Consider the following 20,870-nt stretch of genomic DNA (forward strand, 5'->3'; position numbering starts at 1 on the left):
ATAACATGAAATATAGTCAAAACTAAAATTTAAAATAATAATATTAACTCACATAAATTTTATTTAAAATATTATTATTATTGGGACATAAAATTCAAAGATATAATATTCAAACTTTGATAATAGTAGAGAGAGAGAGAATAATCTAGGATTAGCGAGTCCTTTTAATATATCTGATTTTTTCTAATCATTACATATTCACAAAAGGCATTTTTAGCAAAAGGTGATTTAGAGGATCCAATTTTGCCAATAAAATAATCCAAGCTCAATAAATAAATCGAGAGGAAAGGCACATTCACAAGCAGACGATAAGAGAAATAAAAACAACTGATATTTTGGTCGGACTGAATTAGTCGAATTTGAACCAATTATATAGCAAATATAATACACTTATCGCATGATTGACATACAGTTAAAAAAAAACGACCAATCACATAACAAATGTAATACATTTTCTTTGTAATCGATTTGATTCAATCAAATTTGATCAATGTAAAAATCCACAATTACTTTCATTGATCAAAGTCATTCAAATAACAAGAAAATAGAATAATTTGGAGGGGAGAACCGAAAAGAGGAAAAGAAAATGGATTAAATACACTTTGCACTCTAAAACTATGAAAATATCGCATAAACACCCCTCGATTATGAAAAGTAACAAAACGACTCTTACCACTAGCGTTCGTCCATTAAAAATATTGGAAAAAAATACAAGCAACCCATTGTATCGCAAATGAGCAAATTACCCCCTTATGAAAAAACAAATAGCGATTTATATAAGGAGGAAATTATTTTATTTTAAAAAGTATAGGGAGGTAAGCTAAATTATCTCAAAACACATACTAACTTATCACTACTTTTCTCTCTCTATCTCCAAAACACCAAAACAAAAACACCCAAAACAGTAATCCAAACATTACGTTAATGTTTATTGGTTTAATTTCAATTACGTGTTTTTTAAAATTCAAAACATTTAATTTAATCAAATAGTTTTTATCCAAAATACAAATTTTGTTATTTCTTATAAACATTATTATTTTTAATTATTTTTTTTTAACAATATGTGACTAAATAATTGAAATTTAAGGATAATAATATGCGGCTTAATAATTTATATACACACATATTTGTACTATTATAAAAAAAAAATATTTTATCACACCATTTTTTGAATACCCAAATTTACTTTTTTTTTTCATTTCTTTCCTTTAAAAAAATTGATCAAATCAGTAATTTTAATATTTTATAATACTCTCACGATTATATATATATATTCTATTAACTACCCACTACTCCATCTTTCTCTCTCACATTATTTCTCCACATTTATTATAATGTATAAATATAATTTATGTTTTTCACAAACTTCTTTTTTTTATCATCTCACAACATCTCACAACATGCGCACGGAAACCGCATACAATAATAACTAGTATTATATATATAAAAATATCTGAGTCGATCAATTTTTTTTTAGTTGGTTCAGTCAGTCGGGCTAGTGATCCTATGATCTATTAATTTATCTAGTTTGATCTCCTGTTCGATTTTATTGGTTGCATTTGCACAAATGGAATTACAATATTTATATTATTTGTTGGAGGGTATAATTGGTTTAATTATAAAAAAATATAAAAATATATTTAAAATAATTAATATAATATTAATAATACGAGTCGCTGTTTGTGACAGCAACTCCACCAATTTTTTTTTTTTCTTAATTTTTCGGCCTGGACTCCAAGTCACGGACTACCTCAACTAGGAGTCACGACTCCCCATTTTTTTTTTATAAATTATATTTATTACTTTTATTTATAATTTTAAATTTACAAAGTGTAATTAATCTTTAATTTTATTCTACAATATATAATAAAAATTAAATAATTAATAATTTACTAATTATAATACATAATAATATTTTTATTATTACTTCTTACAATTATTAATTTTAATAATGTATTAACTATAATTAATAATAATTTTAAAAATTTATTAATTAAAAAAAATACGATCAATTATTACAAATACTATGATAATTACATACAAATATTAAAAATGACCTCTCGTCCCACAATTGCGTCGGTGGCGTTGGCACCGAGATCCTCTTATTTCCTCAACCATACATTCTGTGTTGGCTCATTTTTTTCATTATCATCATCATCATCATTAATATGCAATCGACTTGATGTTGTTGCAGAACTAGACTCCACATGATCACAATATGCACTAAATGAGGGAAATAGAATTGGTGAAACGTTATATTCTGGTATATATGATTTATTAATATCAAGGCCAAGATTAAGACCAACATGTGCATAATAAGATTTTGCATGACTTGGCATGTATGGAGCTGATTGAAACCAATCATCTTGTTGCGTCGAATGAGCCAGATAGTAATCTTGAGATGTATACACTTAGAAATACCACTTATATCCACCCCAACATTATCATGTACAATTGAACTAGTGGACATTTGGCTACAACTTCTCCTTTGTCAGTGGGACGTGGATGGTGTAGTTTGATTTGTTGGTAGTGTTTCTTTGAATGCATGACGAACTCATAAATATTGTCTAATGTGACATCATATCTGTCTAACAACCTATTAAGACTTTTGACATTTGTTGGTCTAAGTTGAGTACTTAGATGAAAGGATTATATTTTTCGAGCCTGAAATATGTAGAAAATATAACTTTTAATATAAATAAAATATTTTATATTATACAAATACCATAAAATCCCTCATGCATGCATCTTAAGATTGGTATCCACTTTCCACACGCCTATTAGCAGATGACGAAACGAAACATATTGTTGTACCATTCCCAATATCCACATTTTAAATGTCTTCCGTAGGAAATGGGTGGTCTACGCACAACCATGTCATGTCGTCTCTACCATCTACTAATGTATAGTATGTGTTGTAAGCCCCAATCTATGCCCGTACGCGCTTTACAGGAGATCTGATGCAGGCTCATGTCCCGAGAATATGGCATTTAAAGAATATTTTGTCTTATCCCAAATTGGTGAAGGACCCGCTTGGGATGATGCATTTTCACAATGGCATAGAAAATCAGGGCATGTTGACGTCCACAGCTTAGGGGTAAAATCAACTGCATAGGCCATAATGCAGTCTGAGTCCATGTCATATGGTTGCCAGATAGACTGTAATAAATGAAACGATGTAAATTGATGTTAATTTAATATTTTATAGATATATATAATTTTTGAAGATTAGATTCCTAATCATCCTTGATATCATCCGATATATCTCTCATGACCCAAACAGTTGTTCGTATTGTCTTGGTGAGGTTGTGCATACAATTCACGTATAAGCATACACCATTAGTTGACTGATTGATATTTTTCTTTTTTCAAATATGTGGTGTAGATGGGAGCTTCGGGGTATAATAAATCAAAGATTAGATGTTGAATAATAATCAAATATGGGAGGGGGGGGAGGGGGGGACCATACATGTATTCTAAATGATATGTCCCTTAACATGGTAATTTAGACAAAGCTTATATTGCTCCTTTGCTTTTAGGATAGGTGAAATGCGGCCCCTCATATGGAATAAAGTATGTTATTCAAACTGTGAAGAGCCATACAGAGTTCAACATACCATACCAAAAGGCATGGTACAGTTTGAAGATGACCCGTGAAATTGTTTATTGCACATGGAAGAGCACAGTTCGAAAGCCACCTAGTTTCATGGAGCTCTCCAAAAATTTAATGTAGAAACTAGTGTTGAATGGGAGCTCAAACCTTTCAGCATTCAATTGGTGCATATGTGATAAGATACATCTTCTGGGCATTCAAACCATATATTGATGGGTTTCAATTCTGTTGCAAAGTCATTACTGTTGATGGAACTTATTTATATACAAAGTGCAAACACAAAATATTGATTGCAGCTATCGTGGATGGGAATCAACAGGTACTCCCTCTTGCGTTTGCAATTGTCAATGAAGAATCCTTTTCATCTTGGAAGTGGTTTCTTCAACAGTTGAGTAGACATGTTAGAAAAGGGAGGCCTGAATGTGTCTTTTTTCTGACCGTCACCCAGGTATCGTAAGACCACTATGCAAAAGTTCGGACTTTGGCAACCTCACTAAGTGCATCGGTATTGCTTGAGGCATGCATGTTCTAATTTCAACTGTCAGCACAAGAATGTGTGGTTGAAGGATCTTTGTTAGAAAACTGACTCTGAATATCAAATTAAAAAGTTCAATCGAATTATGGTGGAAATAAAGAGCCACAAATTAGCAGTGCTTGAATTTTTAGACCAGATTGACAAGAAAAATAGACAGCTTTTCATGATGGTGGATGACTATGTGGTATTCTGACGATCAAAATATTAGAATGCATTAATGGGGTCTTAAAAGGGGTTCACCGCCTGCCAGTGACTGCAATAGTCTAATTAAAGCTTTCTCGTATTGTCCACTATTTTCGTGAGAGGCTGGCGAAGAGTGAGTAATGTTGAACAACAACCAACTATAGACGTATTATGCATATAAGATGTTCATACGTTGGCACAAAAAATTTGTTGAACATTGGGTTATGAGATACCATCAATTCCAACAGTCTGTCTCGATCGTTATAAATCGGCAGTATGGACATGGACTCAATATGCATGTTGTCAAAATTGCAAGTCGAGAATGTTCATGTGGAAAATGGACTCAATTTGGCATCCCTGGCTCTCACGCTCAAAAAGTATGCGCTGTATACATGATTAATGCTACTTCAATTGTTAAGGATTATGATGATTTAATGGCTTACAGAAATACATAGTCTAAGTCTTTTGAACCTTTGAAGTCGAAAGATTATTGAAATGTCCAATTTGAATTGGTCCACGATACTACTATTCGCACCTCCACACGTCCTGCTTGAAACCAAACATCAAGTATTCAAAACGAGATGGATTGACCTCAAATGCATCAAAGAGAACAAGCCTAACAAAGAGGAGATACTTCAAGAAGATCAAATGTGCAAGTGCGGGGTAGTCCAGATAAATAATGTAATAGTTAATTGGATTTTTTTAATTAATAAACTTTTAATATTATTAATTATTGCAATTAGTAAACTATTTAAATGTGTATTATTTAATTATTATATTAGTTTGGATTTTAAAACTTAAAGTTATTATTAATTGTAAGAAGTAAATTTAAAATCATAAATAAGTATATAGATATAATCTATATAACAAAATTAAAAAAATAAAAATGGTCCGCGACTCCAACTACAAAACAAAAAAAGGAATTTGTTGGCATAGTCCATGATATTATATTAATTAATTTAAATTTATTAAAATAATTTTCTTTTTTAATAATAAAAAATAATTAAGCCGGGTATAATTGGCAAAAATTATAATAGTTAGTGCAACAGTCACTATAGGCAGTATCTACTAGCGATTCGTAAAATCGTTTTTCAACTTCTCGCTTTAAAAAAACACTTTTGAAGTCTTTAGGATGTCAGTTTCAGCTTCTACTTCTAAACGGCCAGAAAGAAATTTTTAGGCTAAAAGTTATAAGCACCATCGGGAGTTATTTAATTAAATATTATAAAAAAATTACAAATCTACCGCAAAGGCGGTAGAATTGCAAATTTAATGGAAGTAGTTAGTGCTACTAACGAATTTCAGAATTATTTATTTTTTTATAAAAAAAAATGGCATGTCGTTAGTATCACGAACGACATTTGGACCCAAATAGGTAGTCTACTAATGACTTGGGACTTTTTTCTTTTTTTTTTGGTTAATTATATATATATATATATATATATTAATTTTTTCATCAATTATATATATTGATATTATTTATATAAGTAGGCTATGATAATTAATTAATTAATCAATATTTAATTTTTATTATATTTTGAATTTGTATAAAAAATTACAATATTAAAAATAATAATAAAGAATTTTTTAATACTCAATTAATTTTTAATAACATAATAAAATTTGAAAATTACATGCAAATAAAAGAATAAAAGAACAAAAATAATATAAATTTAAAGTTAATTACAATTTTTAATAATGTCCTCTAGTTCCACAAGTGCGACATTGCCTTTGTCTTTGAGGTATTCTTCTTCTTTGTTGAACCACCGGTGCTGTTGGTTCGTTTTGCTCTTGATCACCATCATCTGTTGGAATGTGCAATTGTCTTGATGATGCTGTAGAGCTCGACTGTATTGGATGGCGATATGCACTCAATATCGGAAATTGAATAGGTGAAATATTATGCTCTTGTGCATATGTTTGTGTGATGCCCAAATTAAGATCAAGGTCAACATGAGTTCAATAACTTTATATGTAAATTGGTATTATGGAGTCGATTGGAACCAATCATCTTGTTGTGACAGTTTAGGCACGTAGTAATCTTGTTGTGGCGGTTCAGACACATAGCAATCTGGAGATAGATATTGAGATGTATGCCCATTTAGTGGACCAGCTATGTCTACCGATTGCGTGTCTCTTTGTGCTATACTCGAAGACCTTCTATTCAAACTTCTTCTTTGACTGTGGTATGTGGACAGAACACTATATTGTGGCGCAGGATATTTAGGAGCCATATGTTGTACTGTTGCTTATTCACATGTGGCAATTTGATGAACATTTGTAGATATGACTCTAATGTGGTCCATGCTTTGATTCATTCCCTCGAGGTTCTGTGATCTATTACCACAGGTTATTTGTATGTTTTTCATTTGATTAGCCTAAAGTAAATAAAAAAATAGTATAAGTTGAAAGAATCGGTATGGCCCGATAACGCGGCGGAAGCGTAAAATTAAAAAATTATTTAAAACGAATCAAATGGGTGTTCCCCTTTGAAATTCCCGGGCGTCCGGTGTTCGTCAAAAGCATAATAATAAATGAAATAAGCATAGAAATACAATATGTAACTTTACCTTTTGTTTCTACAGATGAGTAGCAACGTGCGCTGTTTCCCTTTTTGTTTCTCTTTCATTCACTCTAGGATCCAAATTAGAACTCCTATAATTTGTCCAAACCACACTAAGGAAGAGATATACTTTTTTTTCTATTGCTACATGGAACAAAGAACAAAAAGAAAACAACTCCAAACTAACACTATTATTTAGTGCTTTTGGAATATTTTATATTCTAACTTGAATCCAATTCAATGTAGAACAAAAAAGGAGAACATTTTTGGAGAGAAAAGAGAGCAAATTTCGTGGCTTACGTGTTGGTTATGCATGATATGTATGTAGTTTTCTACATTACATACAATTGAATTCAAAATTCAATAACTACCTAGTTTTCGTCCAAGGAAACCGATACACACACATGATATAACCTCAACCATAATGAAATAACCACTCCCTTATCTTCATCATGGTGAGGAGTTTCAACTCCTTCTTAACTTGCTCCAACCTCCCTCAAATGGGCTTGGACTTCAAGTATGGACCAGACTTGATTTAATCAAATTAAATTAACCCCAACCAAAGTCCATTGAATAATAATTAATTTAAATTATTTTTAACCCAACTAAGTCCAAAGATCCATTTAATCCAATTAAATAAATTTAAGCCCAAACTCTAATTAATTGATCCAATCAATTAATTAAGCCAAATCAAATAAATGAATCCAATTAATTTAAAGGTATTAGGCCCAAAATTAACTAATTTAATTAATTAATTCTTGAGCCATCCATCAAATGGACTATTAAATAACTCTATTAATTTATATATTCTCCTTAAATTAATTTAATTCAATTAAATTAATTTGTTTCTTCTCGAATTAATTCTAAATTAATTCCACCAATTCCATAGTGATTTGTGTGTGGCTCTTTAGGTTCACCCTCAGCTAGACTTGGGCATTGTGTCCAACACAAATAATTAATTAAATTTAATTTAATTAATTATTTCTAATTAACCATTAATCAGAAATGCCCGTCACTATGGGTGGTCGTCTAGCAACGGTCCATGACACTAGAGACTAGGTGAATGTTGGCGTGAACATTTAGACTCTCGAGTTCCATACAGGTATGGTCCTTCCGTTGACCATCTCCCAGCCTTAATCTAGGGCATGGAAATGGGCGTCGGTTCCCATCCTGGACCAAACAACTATGCTGAATACTTGAGATGCATTTACTCTATTGATCGACTAAGTAAACTATTTTATATTCGACCAGTCGCTATGGCCATAGACTTAGAGAGTATAAACCACCTCAAAGCGCATAGGAGATATATTCATCATATACTGATAGGGGATGGATTCTATCTTGAAATCCACCATCCTCAATACATAATCCGACTACACTGGACAAAGTTTATAATAATCACATTGAAGACACAATCATCTCTTGCCAGATCTAAGATATAACCATTATATGTATGCAACTGCATTTGATTCCTCAAGTCTAAGGACTAATCCTATATTATCGGAGTTGGAAATTCAAATTATACCGACCAAGCCTCCAAGGGTTCTATATGACGATTCTTGTGAGTCAGTTGAATCAGCTAAAAACCTTGTCAACTAATTCACTAAAATTGTATAGACACCCCATGTCTGTTGCCGATGAAACACGACACTCATCCAATGAATGCAATACTTAATGTAAGTCTCAATAGGACTCTCGATGCCAGTCTCGAGGTCCTCGACTTGGAATGTTTCTAACTAACCCTAAGAAGTTGGTTCCATAGCTGTCATCCAATGCGCAGCCCAACTACATGTGTTATTCAATTGGTCTGTGGGCATTTGTTGTGACGTTAAAACACCATTCAACGTAAATAGTGAGCACAGCAAATACATGGTGCCACAAATGAATGCTTGCTACATTCATCAAGATAATATCACATTCATAAAGATTGTTAAATGATTCCCAAAACTGCCAATACCAATTGACTTTCTTGTCATCATTTCTAACATAAGTATATAATATTTAAAGGAAATGATAAATATAAATTAGAATGAAGTATGCTTATTAGATATGGCATCACAATTTGCCACTATGATGCATCTCCAAGTTGATACCCTGATTGTACATGCCTATCAATTGATGATGACACGAATCAACATGTTATGCTATTGTACTATTCCCACCCAAATTTTGTATCAATTTCATTGGATATGGGTGGTTGAAGCACAATAGTGTCAATCGTGCTCCCATCAATTGATATATAGTATATGTTGCATGTACCAATCTATTCCCCCATGATTTCTTCGGGAAACATTGTGTAGTTGCATGTCTTGATTGCCAACCATTTTCTAAATATTTTGCCTCATTCGTAATTGTCGGAGCACACATTTGGGATGGTGCATTTCCACAATTAAGTAGAAGATTAAAGGAAGTGACTATGTCTACAACTGTGGGTTGCACCATGCTGGTAACTCTCTAATACATCATAAGTTCATGTCGTATGGTTGCCAGCGAAATTGAAAAAATATGCAATTAGTGCATAAATATTACGAAAATATGACATAATCTCCTAATGCATTAAATGTATTCTTTTCAAAATTTTATAATACCTGATCATATGCCAAGCAGTGAAGTACCTCTCGCATTGTGCGAACAGTAGGTGTAGAGTTGATGTGAATTTTGTAATACCATTCCAGATTGTACCAAGGGGGGTATTGGGTGGAGAAGGTTTTCACCAGTTTGACAGGGTCTCATGTCTACTCGCAATCTTTTTATTTCGGGTGCAAGTGGAATCATGCGTGACCAACCGCAAATCTGTAGGGAATAAGCGTGTAATTTATTAAAAGTGAATTACGAAAATACATATCAAGATACAAATATATGTACTTAATCTTACTAGTAATAGCTGCAGTGCTCCACCGATACTCCCTTTGCCTTTCAGATTGGCAGTATATAATTCACGGTATAGGAATGCCAGTTCAGCACGACTCCAACTGTATGCTAGTGTCGCATTTATATCCTCCATTTTATGGAGATATAGTAGTGACACTGGATTTTGCCGGATTTGTCAGGACACATCACACTACCTAAAAGCAGTAATGCAAATGCCCAGGTATACTTTTGGACCACGTGTATTGGTGTTTCTTCATTTATTGTGATGTCTGTAATGTGGTTTATAATGAAATTAATATAAATGCGGCCACTTTTAAACTCAGTTTCCTCTGCCTGGAAATCTATGTACTCATGCAGTAGTCTAACCATTCATTAGCAGATCATTCTATATCTTGACCACATACAGGCTCTCTATCAATGGGGAGAGCCCATATTACAATGACATCTTGAAGAATGATAGTTGCTTCCCCCGTACGAAAATGAGAAGTGTGTGCTTCGGGTGCCATCTCTCCACAAGTGCTGTAATGAAATGACCATCATATGCATGCTGTCACATCTGTAGACATCGTAAAAGCCAATGTCAAATAGTAAACCTAACACGCAAGCATGGGGATGATTTTCTTGAAAGAGAGTCCAAAAGAAAGAATCAGTACATCTTGTGTGTAATGTCATGTCAAGATCTCCATCCGGAGTATCATCAAAACGATGTTGTGCTTGTTCTCTCAAGGTTGCCGCATTGTGAGGACCATAAATGGCTCTTTGATCCATTTTGAAAATTTTTAGCAAAATGATTTGAAATATAAAAAATAAATTAAAAAATAAAGTATAATTGTAATATTGATGAAATGAAAATATAAACGTAATATCTTTCCCATATATTTATACCCCAATTCAATATTTTTTTTGTGATGTGAGCGTTGACGCTGATGGCAATGGGAATCCCCTGCGTGCCGCATGCATACAACAATATATATCTATTTTTTCGCTCAAATCGTTAGTAGCACTAACGACACCATGTTGTTAGTGCTACTAACGACATACCATTCTTTAAAAAAAGAAAATTTGGAAGTTGCTAGCATTAATTTGCAATTCTACCGCTTTTGCGATAGATTTGCAATTTTTTTTATATTTAATTAAATAACTCCACTTTGGTGGGTGCTTCTAGTTGTTTTGGTTTTTATAAATAAAAACTTTATTTTTTACTACTTTACCCTTATTATAATAATTTTAATTCATTTTTACCATATTTAATTTACTTCTAAAATTTTATATTTAAAGTTGATATCGAAGGTTTTATAATTTAACAATAATAAAATTTAATTTCACATATTTAATATTTTATTTGTTATATCATTTGATTATATTATTATTTGATTAATTAATAAAAATATTTTTTTTTGCAAGGATGCAAGTTTAATTATTATTTATGAATAAATAATTATATTACTTAGTGAGAGCATTATTAAATTAAATATATATTTTAATATTTTTAAAATATAAATATGGAATATACTAATTGAAATAAATTTTTATTATTTTTTACGTAAAAATAATTATTCGTGACAAACAACATGTAAAATATAAGTAAAAATTTAACACATAGGGATTAATCAATCTTTAATTAATTAAATTTATAAAAATTAAATTTATTTTAGAAGTAATTTTTCTCCAAAACTATTCAATTTAACTTTTATTTATTTTTCAATTTTTTTATAAATATTATCCACTTTTGATTTTATTATAAAAATTATTTTTTAATTTTACCAGGCACTCTTATTTAGAGTAGTCTTAGTACAGTGGGGCCCATTTTGTTAAGTATTAGAGGTTGGTTGTAGTTCACGGTAGAAAAGGTAAAAGAAAGAAAAAGACAACTCCGACAAAACACAGTCCAAGGGAACAACCCCAACAGCAGATCATCATATTTATTCTTCTTCTTCACCAAAAACCCTCACCAAATTCAGTCGCATCAAATTTTCCACCCACTGATTTCCCTCGTAATCATCATGGCCTCAAATGGTTCTCCACTTGTCAGTGTTCCCATGCCCGAACATCTCTATTGCTTTGTTTTGTTATTTTTTATTAGAATTCAAATTGGTTATGTTTAGTGTTTTTTTTTTTGTTTTTTTGGTTAATTCTTTGGTAATTTAGGGTTTTGAATTGTGTAGGGAGACGCGGATACGAAATCGAGCTTGGAGAAGATCAAAAGGCAGCTGGCGTCGAGCTCCGGTAGAAATCTACTCCAAGGGCCCCTCCTCAAGCGATCCGAAACGGTAAATTATTCTATTTCTCAGTTTTTTCTAGTTCGTTTACCTTCAGCTGCATTTCTGTCTATTCTTTTGTTTAATTTCGAGGCTCGCGAATTTCGAAGTCACTCATATGGGTATTTCGCTTTTAGCTGCTAAACTGGTTCAACTACTTCGCATTTTGGAATTTTGATGGTTTTTCTTGAGATATGAGTAGAATTGTTTCTATACGAGAGATGGGGTATTAAGTCCAACTGATAGTGACAAGTTCATGAATACATCCTCTCTCATAGTAATGAGAGGAAAAATTGATTGTATTTGAGATGAATATGATACTGATTTGGATACTTGCTTTGTTAGTTAAAGTCTATGCTATATTGGAATGCTAATCTTGTCTTTTTATTGATACATGTCAAGGCTTCAATCTTTATCTATAAAATGTTAATATAATGTACTATTGCCTGATGGTCATAATAGTGTAGAAAACATCATGCATGCCGACAAGAGGGGAGATATGGTTTACTTGAAATCTATTATAGGAGAAACCACACTTAGTATGGATCGTGTTCATGCCACCCATTGGAAGGATCTGCATAAAGGGGGGGCAACTTGCTTGTGTTTAATCAACATATTTATGTGAGTGAATTTGACAAAAGATGACCTGAGCTTTATGGTAAAGTTTTTTTTTGTGGACTCGCTGTCATGACTGATTGAGCGATAAGAGGTTGTAGTTTAAAATGTCCATGAATGAAAGAGCGAGCATAAATATATTACATATCCAGTTACGATAAGTGAGATTTGAAGCTTGTAAAATGGCATGGTGTCTGGGTGTCAAACTCAAGAAGCTTCAATTGCCTTGACATGTTAATTATATTTATATTTTGCTTTTAGCTACTGATTGAAGTCTTATAAAAGAACTAAATTTCAAAAGAAAATCCACACTGCTTACTTCAGAAATTCTACTATATACTTATTTGGCTTTTGTCTATGCACTTCTTGTCCTTTTTCTCTCATCCTTCTTCCCTTCATCTTCTAAACTCAAATTCTTCACCAACACTATTTATATCTCCAGTTTTGTTCTCCTTACTTCCAATCTGCGCTTCTTTTGATTAGCATATGAAATGTCATGAAATCTGTGTAGTTAGCCTGAATTGCTTCAGGAATGATTGCACAGTTGCTATTAAAATTGAGTTTCTGAAATTTAAATATTTATTAGAATGTATAAAACATAGAGTGCCATGGATTGGTGCTCCAATTGAAAAAAGGTTGATGTGTGTTCTTTGGACTGGCATCAGTTTGAGGAAGGTGACCCAGAGTTCTGTAATCTCCTAATACACTTTCTCCATTGCAACCTGGATTTTCATTATCATGTCGACTTTATGGATTAGATTGAGTTATTATTTTTCATCTGTCAGAAGAAAGAGCACTAGTGGAGTTCGATGTATTCTGCTGATTATCATAGCTTAGCTTGGGAACCATCTAGAAGCGTCCAACTCAAAACCATTAGTAAAAACCCCAGACCTTATGGCCTTAGGAAACCTCATAATTTTGGTATGGCACAGTAATTTATTTTCTCTCTCTTAACAGTAATAACCTGTGGCAATGTGCTTATTCTATGATGAGTTTGTACATTAAGGATTAGCACCAACGGAAGTTAGTTGACTGTTACTTTGCTGTCCTTAAAGGTTTGTGTTTTCCACTGGTCTTTACCTCAATAGCTGTTCTGTCCTTATGGGCGCCCTGAGGGACAAAATATGCGTCGAACTCGTCATTGTTCTTTATTGGCAGAAAATTTTGAAAACTGTGTATACCATTTTATTTGGAACTCTAGCCTGAATCCTTCTGAAATATGTGCATTTGCTAACATTATTCTTTTAAACAGCTGAGAAAGTGGAACGAGAGGTGGGTGATTCTAGACCCAACAACTGGGAAGATGGAGTACAAGTAAGAACCTGAATATAACCCTTTTTCTGTTCTTAGGGTTTCTTTCTTTTGGCAATGATACGCTGCCTTTGCAAAAGTATTTATTGATTGGCATGTGTAGGGTCAGGAGAAATGAGCCAACAGTCAAAGGCACCATGATATTTGATGCTAACAGCACTATAACAATTTCTCCTGTGAATTTCCAGTAAGATTCTTGTCTTTGTTCATTTTGATTGTGGTATCAGGAATTGTATTTTCTTTTTTTTTTCTTTTTTAAAATTTTAGCACGTACATACTCATTATAGGATAGAAATGATGCTTACATCTTTTTCTTCTTTCTCTTATTCAGTGGACTACCGAAGTATGACGGCTGTTGTTTCTGTATCCTTCTTAATTTGTTGAATTATTTTTCTTCTTTATCTGAGCTTTTTATCTTTCTTACTAATTCTATTGGAGATAAAGAGAAAAGAAGTTTGGCTATGGTTATGTTAAGCTAGAATCTGAAAATTCCAAACTTGATTGCATAAAATTTTCTTTTAACTCCTTTTACTTCTTTCCCTATATTACTTTTCAAATCTTAACTTGATTCTTAGATATAGGGACACCACAGAAAAAAGATTATTTCCTTTGTGCAGAAACTCCTGCTGCTGCTAGAGCTTGGGTGTCTACTCTACAGTGAGTTATCAGTTTTTATCTCCCATTTATGTGCATTTGCAATTACTTTGTTGTTCTTTCAGTGATAATTAACACAAAATGGTTGTGAAGATGCATTCATAGTGTTTGGTTTTGTGTTTTGGAGTATTTTGTTTGGTTTTTGGAGATAGAGAGAAAAACAGAAATAAATAAGTGTGTGTTGGAGATAGATGTTATGTTTGGATTTGTGGTTTGAGGTAATGTAAAACAGTTTAAAATAAGTGGGGTATGTTTGATGTTGGGATTTGGGAGACAAAAGTTAATGTTGATTGTCAAATCATGTCTTTTTTATATATATCTACATATATAAGTGTGTATATATATAGAATTTTATTTGTGATTGAATTATGTATGTATACATATGTATGATTGGAGATGTACTTGGGATGCAAAAAAAAAAAAGGGCAAAAACACAAACAATCAAAACACACCTAGACAAGGTGTAAAATGTTGCAATCCAAACATTGGATTGGTTTTGCCCCATTCCCGAGATGGGTCAAAACCAAATCCAAACATAGTGAAGTTTCTTCAATGATTAGAGTTGTAGTATGTGTAATCGGTGTGCTTACTCACTATTTCATTTTACCTGAATGAAATCTTTATGTTGTCCCTCTCACCCATTTTCTTCTCTCCACTCTGGTTGTTGGGTCTTGTTGTGATCTTGCAGCATTGTGAATAGATCCTTAAACTATAAGGCTGCAGATATCCCCCTTCCTATATTTATTTAATTATTTTTTGCTTTCCATTTTCCCTTTGTCCCTTATTTTGAAGTTTTAGCATGATTTATATAGCATATCTCTCCTTTTTGGCATTTTAACTGTAGCTGTTTTTTCTGAACTTTTGTACGTTAGTGAACTTCATGAACTATACAAATTGCATGGGAGTATATAAATCTTAAGATGAAACGGTGTGAGGCAAAACTTGGAATTCAGCTATTGCTTTGTTTTCTCTCATTCAATAACTATACCTGAATTTAATCTCTTCTAGTGTGAAGTCAACTCTATAGCAGAGTTATTTGCTTTCAAAATTCTCTCATGCTAAGTTCACATTTGGAATTTTTTGAACTCTACACTATATTTTATGTGCTCTTTCATGATTTGTTTCCCCTTCAAAATACAGTGCGACTCAACTGGTATTGAAGGCTCATAAAGAGGCAGTTAATACCTTAAGTGGAAATGGATCCACAAAGCTGGGAACAGTTGCCACTGTTGTTGCCGCTGCTAATTCAACAGCCCTGGAAGCTTCTAAAGAAATTGAAGCTGCATTGCAGATTTCCATGCAAAATGCTATAGGAGCTATGTTGAATAGGACGACTGATTTTCCTATGGATGATTTGTCAATCATGAAGGTAAGAAAATTGTTCCTCAGAACTATCTACCAGCCTTCCTCTCTCTCTCTCTCTCTCTCTCTCTATCTATCTGTCTATATATATGTATATTTCCTGTGTTCCTACTGCTGTGTTTCCCTCTGCCCATATCCCTGAGTATTGCATAATTAGCAAGAGGAGAATTCATGAGTGAAGTGCTCTTATGGAAAAGTCTATTCCTGCCTCTGGTTTTCTCCCAGAAGTCCCTTCTTTCTCATTTTCATGGAGGTGCAGCCAAACCTGCATAGATGTGGGTAAAAGTTGCAAGAATGGTGAGGGAGTTAACAGTACCTAATGAGTACCTAACGACATTCAGGGTTTGGGCTAAACCAAATTTAGAACAGTGCATGTTCGGTCAAATTGATTTCAAGCACAAATTCAACTAGCACATTATACAAACAGCGCTGTAATATCAAGTGATCCATGAGGCTCTTACTTAGCTCTCTTCTAGTAGCTTACCTGCTCAAAGAAGATAACTTTCTTGTTACTCTTTTAGTAGGCTCGTAAGAAAAGAATGAACATTCAGCTGAAGAAGATTCACCTTCTACGCAAAAAATTAAAGCAGTAATACAATACTCTGTAGGGGACGTCTAAAACCATCAACAAGGTATCCTCATTCTTAAGGTTCAACTCTCTTCTCTACAAAACTGTTGTCTCGGATTTATGCTGCTTCTGAGATGCAACTCGTGTAGCCTCTCATTTGGGCTCCTTGCTGTATCTCTGCATACTTTTTTGTTTTCTTTCAGGCTTTGTGTTTTTTTTCTGTCTTTTTGGGGTTTTCCTGTCTGGATTTCGCTGGCTGCTACACGATGAACTTGAGGTTATGCCGAGGGTTCCCCTCCAAAATTTTCCTCATCTCTTCTTGAATGGTGGTTTTCCAACTGTTTGATATCAGCGATTCTTGAAACTTACTGTGATAGTTGGTCGAAATACAATGAGAAGTAAGGTGAAGAATCACTTAGGCTTTGACTGGAAAGAGACAAGTAGGTACCTGTTTTGTTTAGGCATGTAGGAATTGCATGTAGTTTCTATACTGCCCTGCAGTTTTCAATTATCATTGCTTCTATCCTTGTCAAACTGGAATCATGTACTAAAGCTGGTCTCCTACAATATATGATAAAACAAAGAAGAAAGTTAATGCATACCGTGGAGCCATCAGAAGTTCGGTGGATCTAGAAACTGGATGATTAATTAATAAACCTTTTCTCTAGTTTCTACAAACTCACATTATTGCTTTATTTTTTGTATTCTAATCAGTGTCTGTGGCTGAAGGATTACTTGTTTAATCTGTGTTGCAGGAAACCCTGAGGGTGAAGGATGAAGAGCTGCAAAATTTGGCAAGGGATGTTCGTGCTAGGGATTCAACGATAAAGGAAATAGCAGAGAAACTATCTGAAACTGCTGAAGCCGCGGAAGCTGCAGCATCTGCTGCTCATATGATGGATGAGCAAAGGAGAATCGCTTTTGCAGAGGTCGAACGCCTAACAAGAGATTCAGAGAAACAACTGGAGTCGTCAAAACTGAAGGTAATTATAGACATTAAAGTTTCAGTTTCAGCTGGAGTCTTCATTTTTTCTAATACTATATTTTATTTACCTATAGATAAGAGAATTGGAAGAAAAAGTGCTGCACCTGAGCAAAGAAAAAGATCAGCTGTTAAAACAAAGGGACTCAGCCATTCAGGAGGCACACTTGTGGCGTTCAGAGCTAGCAAAAGCTAGAGAACGTGCTGTGATATTGGAAGGAGCAGTTGTGCGAGCCGAGGAGAAGGTCAGAGTTACAGAGGCTGATGCTGAAACTAGAATAAAGGAAGCAATGGAAAAAGTTTCAGCTACTGCCAAGGAGAAACAAGAACTACTTGCTTATGTAAATGCATTACAAGAGCAGCTCAAAAGGTTCATATCAAGATCTTTCCGATGCATGAAATTAATATATTAGGTGGTTACGGAATATTTGTTTTGCATTTCTTCCCTGGCTTCAGACTTTTGCCATGATGTGAGTTGAACAAGAAGCTATTGTTCTCATCTTGACCAAGAATAAAGGTTCAAACAGAATACTGAAAGATTTTGCCTTTAGGGAAATTCCAAACTGAGATGGGGTTCAGTAGATGTAATTTTGAATTAATTAAGAAGTACTTATCTGCTTCCTCTTTAGTTGATACCTGGAACTTTCTGAAATTTCTATTTTCTTGCTGACAGGCAGCAGGTGGAAACCCGGCAAGTCTTTGAGGAGAAGAACGAATCTTGCTCAAGTGGAGGTGGTGATTTACCACTAACAAAACATGTAGATCCATCGCAAGAAAATGTGGACAAGGCGTGTCTGAGTGTCTCAAAGGCAACACCAGTTCCTGCAGAGAATGTAGTTCATCTTGCAGTCGAACAGTCGGATCTCCATTCTATCAGGGAGAGCGAATGGAGCGATATCCAAACCACTGAGGCTAGGATTGCTGATGTTAGAGAGGTTGGCCCTGCTGCAGAAGGTAGGAGCCTTGATATTCCTGTGGTACCTTTCCCCGTCAATGCGCAGCAGCAGGAGCATGGCTCCTCCAATCAGCCTTAGAGATTTTCATGCGATTATCATTTCACTGGATGCCGGTTTCATATGGGATCATAAGCTCAGCAACACGAGGAAGCACCAATAATCTTAGTGCATGTTTCACTCACATTTTGTGTCTCCTTGTTTCTGTGATAAATGATTTTATGATTGAATAGTAAATGTTTCAAATTTAGGGATTTTCGGATAACTCTTGTCTGATATCTGTTGAGTGCAAATATCGTGATAAAGATGTAATATAAATTTCATTGTATATGTATTACTTGATTGTTCCTGATGTATGTTCAGCAGGATACGTAGGCCATGCATCTGAGAAGAACTTAAATGGTTTTATGCCGTTCCTCGAAACTTGTTGATCGTGATAATGCATTTGCAACTAGGGAAAATTAAGAATAACCATTTGATATCGTTTCTTTCCGAAAGCAATAGGGGAGTTTCACAATCGAGTTATCTTTCCGTTTCCTACTACTTCTCATCTTGTTTTTGAGCTCCAACTAAGTGGTTTTATTGCAACTGCATGGAGACTACAAACAAATGTACATACTACCACCTAAAGATTCATAGGATACAAGAATTAGCAAGCTCAAAAACCCAAAACTGTCTGCTGAAGATCTGTCTAAGTATCTTTTGCCAAATTTGAAAGTTAGAGGGATCGATCAAGTGCCAGGCCACTAATGATTGATCCAAGCTCGTACCAGTTTCCATTTCTCAAGATCTCATAATGATCACCATTTTCAGACCAAAGATATGAGCTTGATGATGATGTGACTGTAGATTGAGATAATGAAATCTGTTCCACAGGATTAATGTTGTGGTAATGGCTTCTAAGTTCTTGCAAGTTGTTCTTGATCACTTCATTCTCACCTGTGGAACTCATGATGTTGATGCATCTCCCATTGCTGCCTGCTGATTCAAAGCTGCATGTTCTTGAATTTGCATCGTCCTTGCTTGTTTTAATGTTGTTGATGGTGTGCTTCCAATCTTGTGCTATGCGCTTCTTTTGAGGTGTATTCCTCCTCACTATTCTACAAAGTGTCCAAACTTCCTGCAGAGTCAAGAAACTATATTGAGACAAAGGGGTTCTTGGTGAGTTGATTAATATGATGTGTTGATTTTGGGGTTTGCAAATTTAGTCCGAACTTGACACTTTTGCTGCCAATTTGACAATCTTGCCCATGTAAACACCAAGGCTTGTTACCCATTAGTCAAATTAGTACAACATAAATTGACTTCTAAAAGTCATACATCAAATATAAACAAACTACTCACAACGTCCCAATGTCATATGTAAGAGTTTCAGATCAAAGTTGAATAAGCAAAAGTATATGGTGTTAAGATCATTCATTTCATGGAGTAGAGAATAAGAAAAGCAAAGTAGGTAATATGATGATGGATGCAGAAATAAGTAACAGAACAGGAGAGGTCTGTAGCAGATCATATGAACTCACAGCTTCTTGATGATGAGTTGGAGGAGGGAGTCTGAATTCATGCATCATCCAATCTGTTTTAGTCCCTTTACCGGCGCTTCCTCCATAATAAACCAGAGACTTCTTGAGGCCAATGATGCAGCATTTGGTGTTGGAGGTTGATGCAGAATGAATTGGCTTATCAATGCCTGTTGCCTTCCAGAATCCAGACCCTGTCACTGTTACTCTATTCGGCCTCGCGCTGTTTCGATACTTTCTCCCTCTCTTGCAGAAGAAATACCATTCTTTTTCCCCTTTACTCATTTCTGCATGCAACAAACATCATAGATTATTATTAATTTTTAGCTTAAATTAAGCAGAAGCTCATGAACATATATATATATGCTTACTTGGAAGATCCCATGGATCATATTTGTAGATATCAAGTTGTGTGATGAGGTCTAAAGTGATGGATTTGCCTTGAACCTTTCTCTGTAAATAAAATCCCACAAGCTCTTCATCAGTTGGATGAAACCTAAATCCTGGTACAACACTACTGTAATCTGCTTCTTCTGATCCTTCATTGTTTCTTCCCTCTTCTGCAACACTATAATTCTCCTCCATCTCTATGTTTTTGCTGCTCAAGATTTTTAAGTCCTTCAATGCTATATATATATAAGTGATTAGTTCTTGGCCTTGGTCAACTCATGCATTGCCACATATACATATATCTATATCTCAATATATATCTATAGTTATATATATATATATATAATAATATGTCAAAATGACATATATTTCGTGCTAAGTGATTGGATTTAAGTAATATTAGTGATGGAGGAAAGAAGAACTCACAAGGACAAAATGGGCTTTTCACAATCAAGCAAAATTCAAGAAAAATTATATATTTGAATTCACCAG

At 33.9% G+C, this 20,870-nt stretch overlaps 2 protein-coding genes across 2 annotated transcripts; one reads left to right on the top strand and one right to left on the bottom strand.

Annotated features, from left to right (window-relative positions):
* Positions 1–11,621: 11,621 nt before the first annotated feature.
* Positions 11,622–18,817, top strand: SWAP70 (Pleckstrin homology (PH) domain-containing protein). The gene is made up of 10 exons (XM_011102205.3): positions 11,622–11,792; positions 11,931–12,035; positions 13,891–13,952; positions 14,053–14,136; positions 14,281–14,312; positions 14,525–14,606; positions 15,744–15,972; positions 17,289–17,516; positions 17,593–17,885; positions 18,189–18,817. Exons 1-10 carry the CDS (start codon positions 11,769–11,771, stop codon positions 18,547–18,549), a joined length of 1,500 nt encoding a protein of 499 aa, XP_011100507.1. The 5' UTR covers positions 11,622–11,768; the 3' UTR covers positions 18,550–18,817.
* A 112-nt stretch (positions 18,818–18,929) lies between these two features.
* On the bottom strand, positions 18,930–20,606 carry LOC105178705 (transcription factor JUNGBRUNNEN 1). Its single transcript, XM_011102236.3, has 3 exons — positions 20,360–20,606; positions 19,992–20,275; positions 18,930–19,588 (listed from the first exon to the last, which is right to left on the bottom strand). Exons 1-3 carry the CDS (start codon positions 20,571–20,573, stop codon positions 19,187–19,189), a joined length of 900 nt encoding a protein of 299 aa, XP_011100538.1. The 5' UTR covers positions 20,574–20,606; the 3' UTR covers positions 18,930–19,186.
* Between the last annotated feature and the right edge of the window lie 264 nt (positions 20,607–20,870).

The sequence above is a fragment of the Sesamum indicum genome, linkage group LG12 (assembly GCF_026168435.1).
Source record: "Sesamum indicum cultivar Baizhima isolate 11 linkage group LG12, ASM2616843v1, whole genome shotgun sequence".
Taxonomy (NCBI): Eukaryota; Viridiplantae; Streptophyta; class Magnoliopsida; order Lamiales; family Pedaliaceae; genus Sesamum; species Sesamum indicum.

Excerpts from the sequence above, each read along its gene's own strand:
- SWAP70 (XM_011102205.3), top strand. The coding sequence starts at position 11,769 with ATGGCCTCAAATGGTTCTCCACTT. Across the intron at positions 14,137-14,280 it reads ATTTCTCCTGTGAATTTCCA|TGGACTACCGAAGTATGACG; the intron begins GTAAGATTCTTG and ends TCTCTTATTCAG. Across the intron at positions 14,607-15,743 it reads GCTTGGGTGTCTACTCTACA|TGCGACTCAACTGGTATTGA; the intron begins GTGAGTTATCAG and ends TTCAAAATACAG.
- LOC105178705 (XM_011102236.3), bottom strand. The coding sequence starts at position 20,573 with ATGGAGGAGAATTATAGTGTTGCAGAAGAGGGAAGAAACAATGAAGGA. Across the intron at positions 20,276-20,359 it reads TGATCCATGGGATCTTCCAA|AAATGAGTAAAGGGGAAAAA; the intron begins GTAAGCATATAT and ends TGTTGCATGCAG. Across the intron at positions 19,589-19,991 it reads CAACTCATCATCAAGAAGCT|GAAGTTTGGACACTTTGTAG; the intron begins GTGAGTTCATAT and ends TTGACTCTGCAG.